The sequence below is a fragment of the Prunus avium genome, chromosome 8, assembly GCF_965620075.1.
Source record: "Prunus avium chromosome 8, drPruAviu1.hap1.1, whole genome shotgun sequence".
NCBI lineage: Eukaryota > Viridiplantae > Streptophyta > Magnoliopsida > Rosales > Rosaceae > Prunus > Prunus avium.
Genome location: NC_142291.1, coordinates 33,690,119 through 33,708,073, shown reverse-complemented (window position 1 = coordinate 33,708,073; position 17,955 = coordinate 33,690,119). Strand labels below are relative to the sequence as shown.

Here is a 17,955-nt window from a genome sequence, read left to right as displayed (position 1 = left end):
TTACCTCACTTGACTCAATATCACGATTTGACTGGGGCAATGACAGGGCAGAAGGGGGTCTTGTATCAATTTCATCTACACAAGAGTCACTAGTATCATTGTCACGTTCTTCTGGGGTAGAGCAAAATTCCTCCAAAAAATCAACTGGCGATCGGTCGTGACCTTCAGTGCGATCGGTCGCGTCCCAGCAGTCATCGTCACTCATCAGGACATGCGACCGGTCACTCACTTCTACGTGACCGGTCATTTCCAGGCAGGTTCGTTCGCAACTGGTCGCTTCCTCTGTGTGACCAATCGTTTCCTGTTCGTGAGAAATTCCTTCACAAGCATCTTCATGTCCAAGATCTTCCACTCCGGAATTATTCAATTCACTCCCCCTCTCCCCCTGAATTGAAGAGGAGAGGGAAACATAATATGGAACTTCTTCATGAAAAGTGACATCCAAAGTAACATGTATCTTCTGAGTAGGAGGGTGATAACACTTATAACCCTTCTGAGTATTAGAATAGCCAATGAAGACGCTGCGGAGAGCACACGGATCAAGTTTACTCCGTTGATGGGAGTAGACATGAACATAAGCAACACACCCAAACACTTTCGGAGGTAACTTAGAGACCGAACCGGAGAAGTATGGGCACACAACACATCGAGCAAAGTCTTGAAATCAAGAACCCGACTAGGAGTACGATTAATCAAATAGGCCACAACTACTTTTCAACCCCCAAATTGTGTTTTATCAAAACTTGAAAAAATTCAAAGCAATTTCTTATACGCATTAACCTTCAAATTTAAATAACCGTTGTGGTATGTCTGTGGGAACCAAATTAAATCAGAACCCTAATTCCTTCCATTTGGGGATAATTTGACCTAATTGGGAATTTCTAAACCTAATTAGGAGTTACTCAATTTAATTGGGGGTTATCCAATTAAATGAGGAATTACCTAATTATGTTGGAAATTAACCTACCTACCACCATTAGGGATTTGATTAATTCCCTAATTATCAAATCCCTAAATACACCAACTCCACCAACCTCACCTACCACAATTAGGGATTTGATTAATTCCCTAATTAATCAAATCCATAAATGTACCAACCTCACCTACCTCACCAACCACACCAACCTCACCAACCTCGTCAAGGCCCCCTATAAATACTTGGCCACACACAAGGATGAGGTACGTCAGAATTTCTACTACAACTCTAGAGAGCTCTTCCCTTCACAAATCCTAGCCACCTCTCTCTCTCTCTCTCTCTCTCTCTCTCTCTTACATAAGGCTCCGGCAGCCCGGTTTTCACCACACATATATATCTCCGTACCCTATTTAGCTATTGATTTTTCCCTAAATCGATTGAACTAACTTAGGCATCGGAGGGCCTTTGGCCAACACCCCCCGGGTGTGGTCCTCTTATCCAATTTATTTTGCAGGGAGAAAGAGGCGGCGAAGAAGAAAGGGGAATCTTTCAACAGAATATTCTCGTGGGAGGAAATTTGCTCCCACAAATTGGTGCTTTCATTGAGAGCACGAGTTATACTCAAAGCGTGCTCTAAATCCATTTTCCACACTTTTCCAATCCACCAAAGCCTTCCAAACAACCATGGTTGGAAGCAAGAAGACGAGAGGCAAAACCGCCGTGATGGCAAAATCCGCGACGGCTCATAGCCACTCCACCCATGATCCCGCAATCGACATGGTGGCACCACCACCTCTCACCACCGCGCCGGCCACCGCCGTCATCCAAGGCCCCGTGGCCGGATCTAGCCACCCTCATGGCACCACCGCCGAGCATGGTGGAACCTCCCATCAAGGTGGGCTCATTACCACCGCCGACTTAGGCCCAATCTTGGAACAACTTCAAGCATTCCCTCCATTGCCTCCACGGTCGACACACGCTCCTGCGCACACCTCCCATGAAACCCTAGCCCGTATGCAGTTGGGCTCCACACACTTCTCTCCTCCCGATCCACGAAGTCAAGCAGACCTCAATCTGAGAGTTGACCAACTAGCCCAGAGAATGGACGACCAAAGTAATTTGATGAGGCAGCTCCTCAACCAAATCAATCTGGTTCAAAATCTTGGCCTTGGACAACTGGGCGAAGAGAGAAGGATTGACGAACGCGCCGATAGGCAGCTCGATGGGTACCAAGCAGGTCGAGCAGGAGCAAGCAGACAAGGAGAGGGACAACAACGTGATCAGTTTGCCAACATGTCACAAGCATCCGCAAGCCACACTCAGAGCAATGTGCGTGAAAGGTTGGGCCCACAACCTGACATCCGCGCCCGACTGGGCCCGCAGGGAAATGTTCTTCAAAGGTTAGGCTCCCAGGGACGTCAACCTGACACCCATCGCAATGTGGACCGTGAAGAGAGGCGCTCCGCTGACCACTCACAGAGGAACATTCATGAAAGGCTAGGCTCCCAGGGACGTCAACCTGATAACTTTCGCAATGTGGATCACGAGGAAAGGCGCTCCGTCGCTCAGTCTCGAAGAGTCGGTTCTCATCGACAAGTTGCAGAGAACCCTTCGCAGGCGCAGTCCACCAATACGCCGCCCAGGCAACACAGCTGAGAAAATCGAGCCTTGCGAGTCAATGAGGAAGTTAATCAGCGTTGCCTAAATCGCGAGGGTCGCCAACGTAACCAACTAGCAATGCGTGCGGAAGACGTTGAGAAGCTTGTGAATGACCGACTTCGAGACTTGAGGACTGGCGGGAACTTCGAAGATGCACTACGCCAGGAGATAGACCAGGCAAATTCTACACCTTTCACTGCCGAGATTGAGCAGGCTGCTCCCCCGAAGCGATTCTCGACGCCTTCGTTTACCCACTTCAAAGGGGACTCCGATCCCGAAAGTCACCTAAAATACTTCAAAAATGTCATGATCCTTCACAAGACCGACGACGCATTGATGTGCAAGGTGTTTGTAATGACCTTGCGAGGAGCAGCCCAAGACTGGTTCCACACTCTACCATCCGGGTCAATCGGCAGCTTCAAGGAGCTGACTTACGTCTTCACTAAAGAGTACACCTCTTACCGGATGATTAAGAAGAACCCGAACCATCTGTTCAACCTACGCAAGAAGTCCGACGAATCCCTTCGAGACTACATCAAGAGATTCAAAGCAGAAAAGGCCAACATTGTGGGGTGTGACGACCGAATCGCGTCCTCTGCTTTCAAGAAAGGCCTTCCAGTTGAACACGACTTATACCGCGAGCTGGCTATATCTTCCAGCCAAACTTTGGCAGAGGTCTTCGCGACCGCGGAACGCTATGCGCTCTGGGATGATGATCGAATCGCCGCAAAGAAGTCTACTAAGCAGGAAGATCAGCAGTCTAAACGGGCAGGCCAAAGAAGCGATGGGTTTAACAACAAAAACAAGGACAAACGCAGGTCACACCCACAAGGGGACGCTATGGCAGGAGAGAACTACACAAAGTTCTCCATCCCCATACATCAAGTCTTAGCCCAAGTGAAAGACAAACCTTGGGTAAAAAGACCACCACCCTTGAGAGGAGATCCAGACAAGAGGGATACCAGGAAATACTGTGCCTTTCATGGGACGAACGGGCACACTACAAACAACTGCTTTGCCTGGAAGACGCATCTTGAAGAACTAGTGAGAGAAGGTCACTGCACGGAATTCATTGCAAAGCAGGCCATCCAGCAAATTGAAGACCGTGACACCGCCAAGGAACCACCTCAGAAAGTCATAAGAATTAACACAATCCTGGCCGACTCTGAGGAGTCTGGATTGACAAGCAAAGAAAAGAAGAGGAAGATCAAACAGGCCACTATGATCTCCCAAATCACGACCGACCTTCTACCAGCAGAAGACGACCCTGTGATCGGCTTCCAGAAGAAAGACCTGATCGGTCTCGACATGCCACATAACGACGCCCTTGTTATTAGCATTCAAATCGCTCAAGCCATGGTCGACCGAATCCATGCAGACGAAGGCAGCGCAACTAATATCTTGCAACTGGCAGTCATTCAACAGATGGGCTTGGAAGCAAAGATCAACAAAACAGCCAGATCGCTGACTGGCTTTAATGGTGCAACAACAGTTACCGTGGGCACAATAGACCTTGACGTCTATTCCCCACCTGTAATAAGCTCACAAACATTCATGGTCATTGATGAAGTCTCACCCTACAATGGCATCCTGGGCAGACCATGGATTGGCAAAATCAACGCCATCACCTCTGCCACACATCAGAAAATTCGCTACCCAATTCCTGGGGGCGGTGTCGGCCAGATCAACAGCGACCAGGCAATGGCGAGGAAATGTTCGGCTCAAGGGCTGAAGAAAAGCAAGATAACACAGTTCCTCCCTGTGAATCAGGCAGATCTAAGGGAAGTTGGACAAGCGAATATCGCTCCTTTATAGCAATTAAAGGGTCAGGACCAAGCCGAGGGAATCTACCCCGAGATCTCCCCAGAAGAAGGATGGAAACCCGAAGAGGACGTTGAGCTAATACCCTTGGATCCTGACCAGCCAGACAGAAAAGCGCGGATCGGCTCGCGCCTAAGCCCAGACGAGAAGGTGGAGCTGACCACCTTCCTCCAGAATAACAAAGACATGTTTGCATGGTCGCCATCTGACATGCCTGGCATCGACCCAAACATTATCTGCCACCGGCTCCACGTCAACCCTGCTAGCAAGCCAGTGGCGCAGAAGAGACGCAACTTCGCTCCCGAGAGGGTCGCAATCATTGAAGCCGAGATCGACAAACTCCTAGCGGCCGGCTTCATCGAAGAGGTCTCCTACTCAGAGTGGCTGGCCAACGTTGTTCTGGTGGCAAAACAAGAAAAGGGCAAATGGAGAGTTTGCGTCGATTACACCGACCTCAACAAGGCATGCCCTAAAGACAACTTCCCATTGCCGAGAATTGACCAACTCGCGGATTCCACCTCCGGCAATGAGTTGCTCAGCTTCATGGACGCCTACTCCGGTTATAATCAAATCCTGATGCACGAGGATGACAGCGCAAAAACCTCTTTCATCATCGAGAGAGGGACCTACTGCTACAAGGTTATGCCTTTTGGTCTAAAGAATGCCGGAGCAACCTACCAAAGACTTGTGAATAAAATCTTCAAGGAACAGATCGGCAAAACTATGGAGGTCTATGTGGACGACATGCTGGTCAAAGCTCCTAAACGTCCAGATCACATCAAAAACCTTGCTGAGGCATTCAACCTGCTCCGCCAATATCGCATGAAGCTGAATCCAAGTAAATGCACGTTTGGGGTATCGTCCGGCCGATTCCTGGGATACCTAGTCACGCAACGAGGCATCGAGGCACATCCACGCCAAATTAAGGCTATTCTCGAGATGAAGTCACCTTCCACAATGAAGGAAATACAAAGTCTGACGGGCAGAGCAGCGGCCCTCAACCGATTCCTCTCTAGATCTACCGACAAGTGCAGACCATTCTTCAAAGCCTTGAAGAAAGGGCAAAGAGACAAATGGGATGAGGAGTGCGAAATAGCTTTCCAAAATCTAAAGACTTACCTCACTTCACCTCCCCTGCTCTCAAAACCAGTTCCTGGTGAGGACTTGTTTGTGTACCTGGCAGTGTCCAACTCAGCCGTCAGCTCAGCTCTCATCCGAGAAGAACTGGGGGCCCAACATCCGGTATTCTACACTTCAAAAGCTCTCCTCGATGCAGAGACTCGCTATCCGAAATTGGAAAAGCTCATTTTGGCCCTTGTAGTTTCCGCAAGAAAGTTGCGACCTTACTATCAAGCTCATCGAGTCATCGTCATGACTGACTCTCCTTTGAGATCAATCCTCCATAGCCCTGATGCTTCTCAACGACTCATGAAGTGGGCTATAGAACTAAGCCAGTATGACCTCCTCTACCGGCCAAAAACCGCAATAAAAGCCCAGGCCTTAGCAGACTTTGTGGCAGAATTCACCCCATTGGCCGATGAAGAAAAACTGGTCAACAGTAAAAAGGAAAGGTCAAAAGCAGATGGTACCTCTCCCGAACCTGGCCAACCTATAGACATGTGGCAATTACGTGTAGACGGAGCGTCAAACCAAAAAGGAGCAGGAGCAGGTGTCGTCATCATCACCCCAGATGGAACCCTAGTGGAGCAAGCCATCACGCTTGGTTTCCCAGCCTCGAACAACGAGGCAGAATATGAGGCATTACTCGCTGGCCTGCGCTTGGCGAAGGAGCTAGCAATCAAGAAGCTAGCCATCTACTCGGATTCCCAGTTGATCACGAGTCAAGCGTCAGGTGAATACATGGCTAAGCACCCAAGGATGATCTTGTACCTTGACAAAGTCCAAGAGCTATTGAAGGCGTTTCCAACCTTCACCATCCAACAGGTACCACGGGCAGAGAACGCGCATGCAGATGCTCTGGCAAGCTTAGGATCAGCGCTGGATACCCAGTTCAGACGCTCCATCCCGGTCGAACACCTTGACCGACCAAGCATCGAAGAAATAGAGCCAGTCAACACAATGCAGATCAACGAGGACCCCAGCTGGCAAGACCCCATCATCGACTACTTGATGAATGGAAATCTGCCAACGGACAAGACCGAAGCCAGAAAGGTCCAGCAGAAGGTCGCGAGGTACTACATACACGGCAACAAGCTCATCCGCAGATCATACTCCGGCCCTCATCTCACCTGCATAAAGTATCCTCAAACACTTGAGGTTCTATGTAAAATTCACGACGGCGAATGTGGCAATCACTCTGGGGGCAGATCACTCGCCCAGAAGGCTCTAAATATAGGCTACTTCTGGCCTACCATGCGCCACAACTCCACCGAATATGTCAAGAAATGTGATCGCTGCCAGCGATACAAGCCAATTCCTAACTTGCCTGCCGAAGTCTACCATCCGCAAAACAGTCCCTGGCCATTCATGCAATGGGCCATTGACCTAGTGGGTCCCTTGCCACCAGCGCCTGCCAAGAAAGACATGATGATCGTGGCCACCGACTACTTTACTAAATGGATTGAGGCCGAAGCTCTAGCCTCTACCAAAGAAACCGATGTAGAACGATTCATTTGGAGAAACATCATCTGCCGGTTTGGCTGCCCACAGTCACTAGTAACCGACAATGGCTCACAATTCATCGGCAAGTGATCGGTTCATAATTGTATATCATTTTGTACCTTTCTAGCTTATGATTTGGTTATGTTTTCGAGTTAAACTTGTGCTTTTAATCCTTTTTGTGTTTATCTTTCAGTTAATTGACATTTAGGTAACAATGATGACTTTGGATAGGAAATGATGCAATCCATGCATGTTAAGGCTTGATTTGGGTGAATGGAAGAAGAGCTTAAAGACAAACACATTTTGGCTCCTTTCCAGCCCAATTTCGTAGGTAAGCTTCTTGGCCTTGGATCAGCATGCTATGGGGCTCGAATGAGGTGAAGATCTTCATGAAACTTGTTCCAATGGGTGTCTACTACAACATATCCAAATTTCAGCCCAATTGGACATTTGTGGAGTGCTCATCCCGTCCAACACCCAACCTTGCTCAGCAGGATTTGCAGCTGCCAGCTTTGAGCCTTATCTCCTCCTTTAAGCCATGTGCCTCACCCATGCTGCAACTGACTTTGGATCCAACATAATGAGTGAAGTGGGGAGGCATTCCAGCTATGAAATTCTAAAGGAGCAAGTTGGTACATGCTGGAGTTATTATAGAGAAAGCATGTGCATGCATGTAAAGCAAAGAAATAAAATGAAGTCAATTCCAGTCTCTGTTCGGCTGCCAACTTGCAAGGCCCAAAACGCACACTTCTACTGCTCCGATGGGAATACTTTATTCATAGAAGTTGTTCCAATGGGTGTCTAGTATAACATATCCAAATTTGAGCACCATTGGATACGTTTTGAAACCTGTGGCCTTCCTACACCAAGTCTGGTTCAGAAAACTCGTTTTTCAGCAACCAAAAGAAGACCACATGGGTTGGCAGCAAAAGCAGCCACAGCTGATCACCTTTGAACCCATGTGAAGAAAGCTTGAGGTGCAGCAAATGATGAAGGATGGTGTGGGAGTTCATCATGATGTTCCTCCCTCTTAGCCCTATAAATAGAGAAGCCTTCAAGCTTCAAAACACACCCCAAAGGGGGGAGCTCTCAAACACTTCTCTAGAGCTCCCTTCCCTTCTCTCCCTCAAATTCTCTTAGTTTCCTTTCAAGTTGTCAATTGTTGTAACAAAATGAGTTTACTAAATTTTCCTTCAAGTTTTCTTAGTTCTACTTTACTTTTATTTGTAATGTACATTCTTTCTTAAGTATTCAAGTTTAATTAGTTTCCAAGTTTCAATTATGGTTTTTGTTCTTATTCATTATGCTTATAAGTTAATATGCTAGTTTGAATGATTGATCACCATTTAGGCTTGCATGTTAGCTATCTTGGTTTGAATTAAGAGTAGACACCATGCTTTAATTCGAATTGAACTATGGATAGGAAGAGTATGTATGGACATTCGACAACAGGGATTAGATACATACTTGGTTGTTTAAAATGTTCTTCTATGCTTAATGGGTTCCTAATGCTTAGTTTTAGGTTAGACAACAAATGATTAAATTAGGGAATTAGGAACACAAGGTTTTGACCAAACACCATGGCTTAATCATACTTTAGCTAGAATCAATCCATTAATCTAATTGAACTTGGGAACTTATTTGCTTGAGTTATTTCTTTTTTTTCTTGTTTTATTTATTTCCTTCGGGAGACGCAGCCCGCAAAAAAGCGTCCTAAGGGAGACGCAGGGCGCGCCAGGAATTTCTTAAAAGGAGGTCTCCATGCCTCCTGCGGGAAGTATACAGGTTCCTATCCGTTTCCTAAGGGAGGCAGGATAGTCATATAGTTGTCCATAAGCAGCGTCCTTCGGGAGACGCAGGGCAACGACCAAAACATCCTACGGGATATGCAGAATACGCCCGGAGTCCCTCAAGGGGGACCCTGGCTCTCGCCAATTTCCTAAGGGAAAAGCATCCTACGGGATATTGTTGCATTCCTAAGAGGACACAAATTAATGTGCAAACAACCAATTAAAAATACCCGCAAGTGCACGAATCTATTGAAGTATAGATTATGTAAGTACGGGGTCGATCCCACGAAGAACTTGTCGGCTTCCTATAAGTTTTAATTTGAGTACGTAAAGAACACTTAATTGACACACCACAAATGCACAAATGCAAAATGGAAACTAAAAATGAGTAAAGAAGTGTAAAAGAAATGAAACAACACAAGAAAACTAAACAAAAACACAAACAGCATTTTCTATCACCCTTTTATCACCCATTTATCACCTATGAACAGTGCTAAAGAGACCGGTCGTCAGGTAAAAGCGACCGGTCGTTTTTGGGCAGATTCGAAACTCAAAATTTGACTTGAAAAGCGACCGGTCGTCAGGTAAAAGCGACCGGTCGTTTTTGGGCAGATTCGTTTTCTCTGTTTTTCAGTTTCGACCTCTGTCCAGTGTTTTGCCTATAACTTTCCAACCGTACGTCCAAAATTCACGTTCTTTATACGGTTGGATTCAGCACAGAAAATGGAAGAACACAACGCGGACCAAAAGTCCAAAACAATTACAGAAAGAAATAAAATTCAGTAACAAAGACACGTAACGTGTCAAACACGCAACTCACACACACATTGGGGGGGGTTTTGATTTGGTTCAAGTGATCTATTTCTATTGCATGTAAGTAAATGGACTTCGAATTTAAATGAGAATGGAAGAGATGAATTATCAAGATGTGAAATCAAAATGTAACAAACACTAGGGTTTCGGAATCCACCCTAAACAATTCTACCCAAGTTCATGAATACTCAAGTGATGAACTCTAAACGTGTTGATGAAGATGTTCGCAATCAAGACCATGGGTCGTGGCTCAAGACGCATTGATTCTCTCTAATATACGTAAAGTGCATGGTTCGTGCTACAATACTTGTGCCCTCCTCATAACCGAACCTAGGTATGGTTCGTACTTCGATTCAATTACAAGGAGAACCCATTAAGTTCAAAGAGAATATGAACATCACAAGAATCCTAATAGCATGGTGTTTACATTAGGTATTCAAGAAACCAATTCACATGGATGATTCTTACTTCATCCATTTATTGCTTAGGATAACATGAGGATACACATAATCCCAACAATCTCAAGAAGCATGCTTTCAAAGGTGATCAATCAAAGAAGAACATACATCAAGGATAGATTAATTTGGTGAATTGGAATTCATCAACAATATCTAGAAATTCATACACTCAAGCATCAAAACAATAAGGTATTCATGTTTAGGGCTTCAACCTAAGCCCTAGCTATGGAGTTTAGTTCCTCATAATCATTTCAAACACAAATTCGAAATAAAACTAGAAAGAAGTTACAGCTTTTGTGAAGGTGGAAGCTCAAGGTCTTCAATGGTGGAAATCTCTTCCACTTCTTGCTTGGATGACTTTGTCTTCCTCCTCTAGCTCTCTAGCTCCCAGCTTTTAGAAAGTCTCTGCAAATTGTAATAAAAACTGAATGAATGATCCGTTGCCTAGCTGCTGCCCCAAAGTCAATTGATTCCTCTCTATGCTCCTCTCTCTCCTCCTTTTCATCATGGCACACTTTTGCCTTTGTTTTCTTGTCTCCTCTCATGATGAAGTTTTGTCCTCACAAATATACTCTCAGAAAATTCCACTTAACTAAAGTAAAATATTGTTACGAAAGGCATGGTAACAAGTAGAAGTAAGATCACACTAAGTGGAGGTGAAAACTGGCCAACTCGGATTTCCAGAGCTGTGGTAACATGCTGGATTGGTTGGATAGGCAATACTTATCCAATGGAGCTCAAATTTGGATATGTTGTAGTCAACATCCATTGGAACAAGTCTTATGAAGATCATCACCTCATCCAAGGACCGGAACATGCTGATCCAAGGCCACGAAGTTGACCTACGAAAATGAACAAAAACAGAATTTATATCAAATAATGCACTTTTAGCTCATTTTCATACAAACCAAAGTAAAACCTATTAAAACACAAAAAAGAAGTAAAAAGCTATAAAATGTCAAGAACTAACTCAAAATAGTGGGTGAATAACATGAAAAATCATGTGTAAAAATGAACCGAACAGATATGCAGAACACGCCCGGAGTCCCTCAAGGGGGACCTTGGCTCTCGCCAATTTCCTAAGGGAAAAGCATCCTACGGGATATGCAGAACACACCCGGAGTCCCTCAAGGGGGACCCTGGCTCTCGCCAATTTCCTAAGGGAAAGCATCCTACGGGATATGCAGAACACGCCCGGAGTCCTTCAAGGGGGACCCTGGCCCTCGCCAATTTTCTAAGTGAAAACATCCTACGGGACATGTAGAACACGCCCGAAGCCCCCCAAGGGTGACCTCGGCACTCAGAAATCTCCAAAGGGAGATGCGCCATCAAAATACAGACCAACCGGCCAAATTCAACAAAAGGAAGATGGTCGAATAAGACCAATTATTCTAAACAAGAAAGCAGACTACAAAAGCTGAAAAGAAATAAAGAAATCTTCATCTACTCCGATACGTTGGCGGGAGGTCCTTGATCTGCAGTCTCTTCTGCATCCGCCTGACCAGCCATGCCTTTAGCAGCTCCACCTGCCTGCTCCACGACATCTGCCATTACATCCTCCTCAGCCGCATCCGCTCCAGCTACCTGCTCTTCAGTTCCTCCTTGCACACGGGACAAGTCAGGGCAGAGCACCTCAATGTCTCCATCTCTAATGCAGACTTGTTATAGGCGCCAAACTTAGCAAGAAGCTTGTCATAACCAAATGAGACGTCAGCATTCTTGCGCTCAAGACGGAAGTAGTCATCTTTTCGACTAACCAAGTCACCAGCAGAAGAGGGGGCAACAGCAGACGAGTTTCAGATATTTTCAGCAGCAAAAACTAATCATTTTTTAAGCAAATAGAGTGTCGCTTCCCTTTGTTTTTCCAAGGAAAGACTCGAGAGGGTGCCAAGTTCGCCGGCCTGGCGGACGTGGTTAACCAATTCAGCACAAGTGAACGGGCTTGACAGAAAGTTCGTCTTGAGCAGATCAGACACGCATGCACCTCCTGTGGGGTTGGGCTTGTCAACCTTGGGACCAACAGCTGACGTTGCAGAAGAACCCTTCGCTCGGGCAGATGACTCTCTCATCTTCTTAGCCTCTGCCAACCTCGCCTCCAAAGAAGTCCATGAGGCAGAATCAACTCCACTCTTGACTGCCCGTGTCTCAACAACTGAGCCATGAGCAGACCTCCCGCTTCGATCTCCATCCTTTGACTGGTGCAGGTGACTCGAACTTCGGACAGGAATATCATCTCTTTGCTTCTCGGCAGGTGAACTAGTTCGCGAGTGGACTAATTCATGGAGCAGATCACGGTTTCCGAGCTTGTTAGTAGGAGGCTTGAGCAGAACGTCCCGAGTGTCTCGTATAGCGCCAACCTTCTTGTTGTCTACACCCAGGAGGGGAGACTGGCAGAACACTTCTCCTGCCCAACTAGCAGATCATCAGAGTATGGACAATTCTACTCCCATCTCTCAACATCCTAGGCTGGGGGCAGACCACCAACTTCCTCCACTGAGGAGCCCAAATCCAAGAAGAAAGCCCAGTTACAGCTGGACAGCCCAACAGACGATCTACATCTCCTACATGCCACCACGCGCCATGCAGAAGCTGGGGGGCATTTGTGGGAACCAAATTAAATCAGAACCCTAATTCCTTCCATTTGGGGATAATTTGACCTAATTGGGAATTTCTAAACCTAATTAGGAGTTACTCAATTTAATTGGGGGTTATCCAATTAAATGAGGAATTACCTAATTATGTTGGAAATTAACCTACCTACCACCATTAGGGATTTGATTAATTCCCTAATTATCAAATCCCTAAATACACCAACTCCACCAACCTCACCTACCACAATTAGGGATTTGATTAATTCCCTAATTAATCAAATCCATAAATGTACCAACCTCACCTACCTCACCAACCACACCAACCTCACCAACCTCGTCAAGGCCCCCTATAAATACTTGGCCACGCACAAGGATGAGGTACGTCAGAATTTCTACTACAACTCTAGAGAGCTCTTCCCTTCACAAATCCTAGCCACCTCTCTCTCTCTCTCTCTCTCTCTCTCTCTCTCTCTCTCTTACATAAGGCTCCGGCAGCCCGGTTTTCACCACACATATATATCTCCGTACCCTATTTAGCTATTGATTTTTCCCTAAATCAATTGAACTAACTTAGGCATCGGAGGGCCTTTGGCCAACACCCCCCGGGTGTGGTCCTCTTATCCAATTTATTTTGCAGGGAGAAAGAGGCGGCGAAGAAGAAAGGGGAATCTTTCAACAGAATATTCTCGTGGGAGGAAATTTGCTCCCACAATGTCCTTGTTTCGTTTTGTTTAAAATAAAAATAAAAATTAAAGATTATTTGTTTATGTTTTTCTATTAAAGAATGAAAAGGAAGAGGGAGATGTAAAACAAAAATGAAGAAAAGAGATGCAGGAAAATTAGAAAAGATAAAAGGTCCTTTTTTCTTAATTTTTTTATATTAAATATTATAGCCGCACGGCTATACCCTTTTAAATATAATATATTTAAAGAGTATAGCCGTGGCTATACCTATTTTGACACATGGGCGCCTAAATGCTAGGGGTATTTTACTATTATTTATTAAGAGCATCCACAATGGGCTCCTTAAACCACCTCCTTAGATAAATTTTAGGGAGGAATTGTAAAAATACAACTCCAACCATGCTCCCTATCCACCTGCTAAAATAGAGAGACCTCTAGGAGCTCCTAAATCTGAGGAGAGAGAAAAGACTCCTAGTGGCTCTCTATAATTTAATGCTATTTTATTTAATGAGGCTACAAACTTTATGATTTGGAGACCCACAAGTTTTTTGTAAGTCGTGATGTCAAATTTTGTGAAACCATTTTCCCTTTCTCATCTATTTCTACACCACCCAATCCCAATTTTGTGTATTTCAAACCTTTATTTAATGCTAACTATTTTTTATTTTATTTTTAATAGAGATGGACCAATCAAAAAATAGTTATAGCATTTATGCCTCTCTAAACTAGAGAGCATGATTGAAGTTTAAATTTTATAGAGAGCTCCTAAAATAACTTTTATATGTTTTAAGCTAAAATTTAACTAAAAAATAGAGAGCATGATTGTGGATGCTCTAATAGTAGCCTAGCATATATACGCGGGTTTTCCCCTCTTTTTAAATTATAAATCGTATAGCCGTGCGGCTATACTTATTTTGACAGGCGGAGGCAGGGCCTTTTTCAATTATAAATAGTATAGCCGAACGGCTATACTCAGTTTTTTTTTCAAAAAATAGTATAATGTTTCTTTTAAAAATAGTATAACCGAGCGGCTATACTCTATTTTTATTTGTTTTTAAAAATAGTATAGCCGATCGGCCATACTCGATTTTTTTCTAATTTGTTTTATAATATATTACAGCCGAGGGACTATACTCAGTAACTTGAGAAAAAGTATTTTGGATGCTGGAACTATTTTGCAAGAGAGTATGCCAAAAAGTTTGTGTGTTCATTGTTTTGGATTGAAGTTAAAATCTGAGCTCACTATAAATAGTAAATACTTCCGTTGTCCAAAAAAGTCATCATGCACCTCCTCCATTATACAATCATAAGAAAAAATTGAACTAGAGAAGAAGTTGACAATGATTATCTCGCGGGTTTAAACTTGAAATAACCCACACAGTTTATTTTGATTTGCCTCCACAGTCAAAACAGACGGCTGTTTTGAGCACAAGAAGAAGAGAAGGGAAGTCAAACCCAAATACTGTCTGCTGCTGTCAGTATTGATGACCGCCAATCATCATTCGTCATCCTCATCCTCATCTTCAGCTCAGTTATGCCTGACCTTTACATCCCCATCACAAATATAAATAATATAGTCATCTCTCATTCTCATTGGTCTCTTTTGTGTATCTTTATTCTTCTCTTTCCACACTGTATCAAAACCCAGGTATAAGAAGTAAAAGCCTGAGTCTCCAGTGCATAATCAAGTACAACATGGAAGCAGAAGCAGATGTTGTGATTGTTGGAGCTGGAATTTCTGGCCTTGCAACATCCTTAGGACTTCACAGGTTCTCTCTCTCTCTCTCTCTCTAATACACACATGTTAATGTTCATGGTTCATATATTTGTTACTATGGTTGGAATCAAAATTGAAATTTCTGGGTGCAGGCTGGGGATTAGAAGCTTGGTGTTGGAATCATCTGATAGTTTGAGGACAACAGGCTTTGCATTGACAATATGGACAAATGCATGGAAGGCCTTAGATGCCCTTGGTGTTGCCGATTCTCTTCGCCAACAACATGTCACACTTGACGGGTAATTTTCTCTCCATGCATCACTCTCTCTTGCCCCTTCAACTATCCTAACATGTTATGTTCTCAGACTGCCAATCTCGACCATTAGTTACGCAAAATCAATCCTGACATGTTTGTTGGTACTTACTAATTTCTACTTTTGCACGCACGAAACTGATTGCAGAGATTTGAATGTACAGGAATGTGACTTCCTCAAGAATTACAGGGCTTCAAACGTTTGAGATGTCATTTAAGGCCAAAGGAAAGCAGTAAGTTTATCAATAGCATATGTGCTAAAAGTATGTTACTTGATGCTTAATATTGGAAATCAATTGTTTGCTAGATTCTATTAATTTGCTTCTTTTTAAATGATTTTGTTAGTATCCATATTCAAACATGCTCAAATGATTGAGAATGTACATGATGTGCAGCGGAGACCATGAAATTCGATGCGTGAAAAGGAACTTGTTGTTGGAAGGCCTTGCAAATGAACTCCCCATTGGCACCATCAGGTTCTCATCCAAGGTGGTTTCCGTTGACGAATCGGGCTACTTTAAGCTGGTTCATCTTGCAGACGGGACCATCCTCAAAGCCAAGGTAGACTGATCTTTCCTTTTTATCTCTATTTTTCCATAAAAAAGCCCTTGCAAAAGTCAAGTCATTATCTGAAGGCCAAGATCTTATCCTAAAGAGGCACTGGCTTTTGCAACTTATCCCACATCGCTCGGTTGATATCATAAACCACACTTCATAAACCTAACAGGAGGAAGTTATATTGCCGAGCTCAGCAACGTGAGCTTGTAACCCGAGTGGGGGCTTTGAGGTGCCGGAACATTGTTCCAGTATTAGCTGGTCGGGTTCGGGTTGGCTATCTTCTGGCCCGCCCATTCCAAGCCAAGAGTTGAACCTTGTGGTTTGAGCGAAGGCTCTGGTCACTGGGTTTCTAGAGTGGAGGGCACTGCGTAAGGCTGGCTTCACAGAGCAACGACTACCTCCCGCTCTTGGCAGTGGAAGGATAACGGGTCGGTGCCACTCGGATCCGCCATGGCCTGCTAGACTGTCCCAATTGAACCAAAAACCTTTTTTCTTTTTTTAACCTCAAAGCTGGAAACTTTGTCATTTTCTTCCTAATGGTTCCACAAAGCAACTTAAACTTTTACGTACTTTCAAAGCAACGTAATAATGTCGTGATTGAATAGGTCTTGGTTGGGTGTGATGGAGTGAATTCCGTGGTGGCAAAATGGCTCGGCTTCAAGCAGCCAGCATTTACAGGGAGATCTGCTATTAGAGGTTGTGCTACCTTCAAGAGCAGTCATGGAGTTGATCCCAAGCTCAATCTGTACTTTGGGAATGGTATTAGATCCGGTGCCATCCCTTGTGATGATACAAATGTTTACTGGTTCATTACTTGGACTCCCTCTAGCCAAGGTAAGCTTTCACACAAATTTTGGGGATTCTTTGCTTCCATATTTTTTACCCTCAAGGCTCAAACTTACGACAGATCCTTGGGGCAAAAAATATAAGATAACTGTTTCGCCGCATTGTAGCACCGGTATCGGTATGCTTCAAAATGGTTTTCGGATCCCAATCTCACCACAAATAAAAAAAACCGTGATAGAATGTTTCATACCATGTTACTCAGCATCTAGACAAGATGACAATTTTTTTCCTTTTCAATTCAGAAACTTTAGGACTTCATATTGGCTGTTAATAAACTAGTATCTGTATGTTATATTTTTTGTTTATTCTTCATGTCAAACCAGTATCTGTATGTTACATTTTTTGTTTATTCTTCATGTCTTGTAGAGAAAGAGCTAGAAGAGGAGAACCCAGCTCAACTGAAGCAATATATGTTAAGCAAGCTCGGAAAGATACCTGATAAAGTAAAAGCTGTGGTAGAAAACACCGAATTGGATGCTTTTATATCGTCTCCATTGAGATATAGGCATCCTTGGGAGCTTCTTTGGGGAAACATCAGCAAAGGCAATGCTTGTGTTGCAGGAGACGCGCTCCACCCCATGACCCCAGACATTGGCCAAGGCGGCTGCTGTGCATTAGAAGACGGCGTTGTATTGGCAAGGTGTCTTGGTGAGGCCTTGTTGAAGAACTCAGGGGAAGAAAGAAAAGATAAGGAGGGTGAAGAAGGAAAGGAAGAGTATGAGAGGATTGAGATGGGGTTGAACAAGTATGCCAATGAGAGGAGATGGAGAAGCTTTGATCTGATTAGTACATCTAGAGTGGTTGGTTTCTTACAAGAGAGTAATGGAAAATTTATGAACTTCTTGAGGGACAAATTTTTATCTCCAATCCTCGCTGGTTTGTTGTTGAAGAAGTCAGATTTTGATTGTGGGAAGCTCAGGATCTCTTAAATGCAATGATACTTCCTCTGCATATATAATAGTGATTTGCATGTAACCTTATATGTCAATCATATTAGTGCAAGAACTTTCTTTGTCATTTTGTAATTTGTATGGAGTTTCTGTAAAGGGACATTTCTTTTTAATCTTTATTATAAAAATAAAATAATCAGAATATGGGAAATACCACTGAATATTGGGAGTAGAATTCTATTTAGCTCTTGTGGTTTTACACTGACATAACTTTCTT

General features: G+C 44.1%; 3 protein-coding genes and 1 non-coding gene across 4 annotated transcripts; all 4 read left to right on the top strand.

The window, feature by feature from the left end:
- The first annotated feature begins 2,653 nt into the window (after positions 1-2,653).
- LOC110763600 (uncharacterized) lies at positions 2,654-4,390 on the top strand. Its single transcript, XM_021966420.2, has one exon. The coding sequence runs from the start codon at positions 2,654-2,656 to the stop codon at positions 4,388-4,390; it is 1,737 nt and encodes a 578-aa protein (XP_021822112.2).
- Positions 4,391-4,939: 549 nt separating this feature from the next.
- Positions 4,940-7,108, top strand: LOC148292594 (uncharacterized). Its single transcript, XM_088245878.1, has 3 exons — positions 4,940-5,234; positions 5,673-6,680; positions 6,906-7,108. Exons 1-3 carry the CDS (start codon positions 4,940-4,942, stop codon positions 7,106-7,108), a joined length of 1,506 nt encoding a protein of 501 aa, XP_088102004.1.
- A 7,731-nt stretch (positions 7,109-14,839) lies between these two features.
- On the top strand, positions 14,840-17,913 carry LOC110753815 (monooxygenase 2-like). Its single transcript, XM_088246197.1, has 6 exons — positions 14,840-15,123; positions 15,224-15,370; positions 15,549-15,617; positions 15,780-15,945; positions 16,548-16,776; positions 17,155-17,913. Exons 1-6 carry the CDS (start codon positions 15,050-15,052, stop codon positions 17,715-17,717), a joined length of 1,248 nt encoding a protein of 415 aa, XP_088102323.1. The 5' UTR covers positions 14,840-15,049; the 3' UTR covers positions 17,718-17,913.
- LOC148292593 (signal recognition particle RNA) lies at positions 16,126-16,431 on the top strand. Its single transcript, XR_015827322.1, has one exon.
- Positions 17,914-17,955: the final 42 nt, after the last annotated feature.

Coding starts and splice junctions, on each gene's coding strand:
- LOC110763600 (XM_021966420.2), top strand. CDS start 2,654: ATGCGTGCGGAAGACGTTGAGAAGCTTGTGAATGACCGACTTCGAGAC.
- LOC148292594 (XM_088245878.1), top strand. CDS start 4,940: ATGGACGCCTACTCCGGTTATAATCAAATCCTGATGCACGAGGATGAC. Junction 5,235..5,672: donor TCGCATGAAGCTGAATCCAA/GTAAATGCACGT, acceptor TCCTCGATGCAG/AGACTCGCTATCCGAAATTG. Junction 6,681..6,905: donor TCAAACACTTGAGGTTCTAT/GTAAAATTCACG, acceptor CCATTGACCTAG/TGGGTCCCTTGCCACCAGCG.
- LOC110753815 (XM_088246197.1), top strand. CDS start 15,050: ATGGAAGCAGAAGCAGATGTTGTGATTGTTGGAGCTGGAATTTCTGGC. Junction 15,946..16,547: donor GGACCATCCTCAAAGCCAAG/GTAGACTGATCT, acceptor GTGATTGAATAG/GTCTTGGTTGGGTGTGATGG. Junction 16,777..17,154: donor TTGGACTCCCTCTAGCCAAG/GTAAGCTTTCAC, acceptor CATGTCTTGTAG/AGAAAGAGCTAGAAGAGGAG.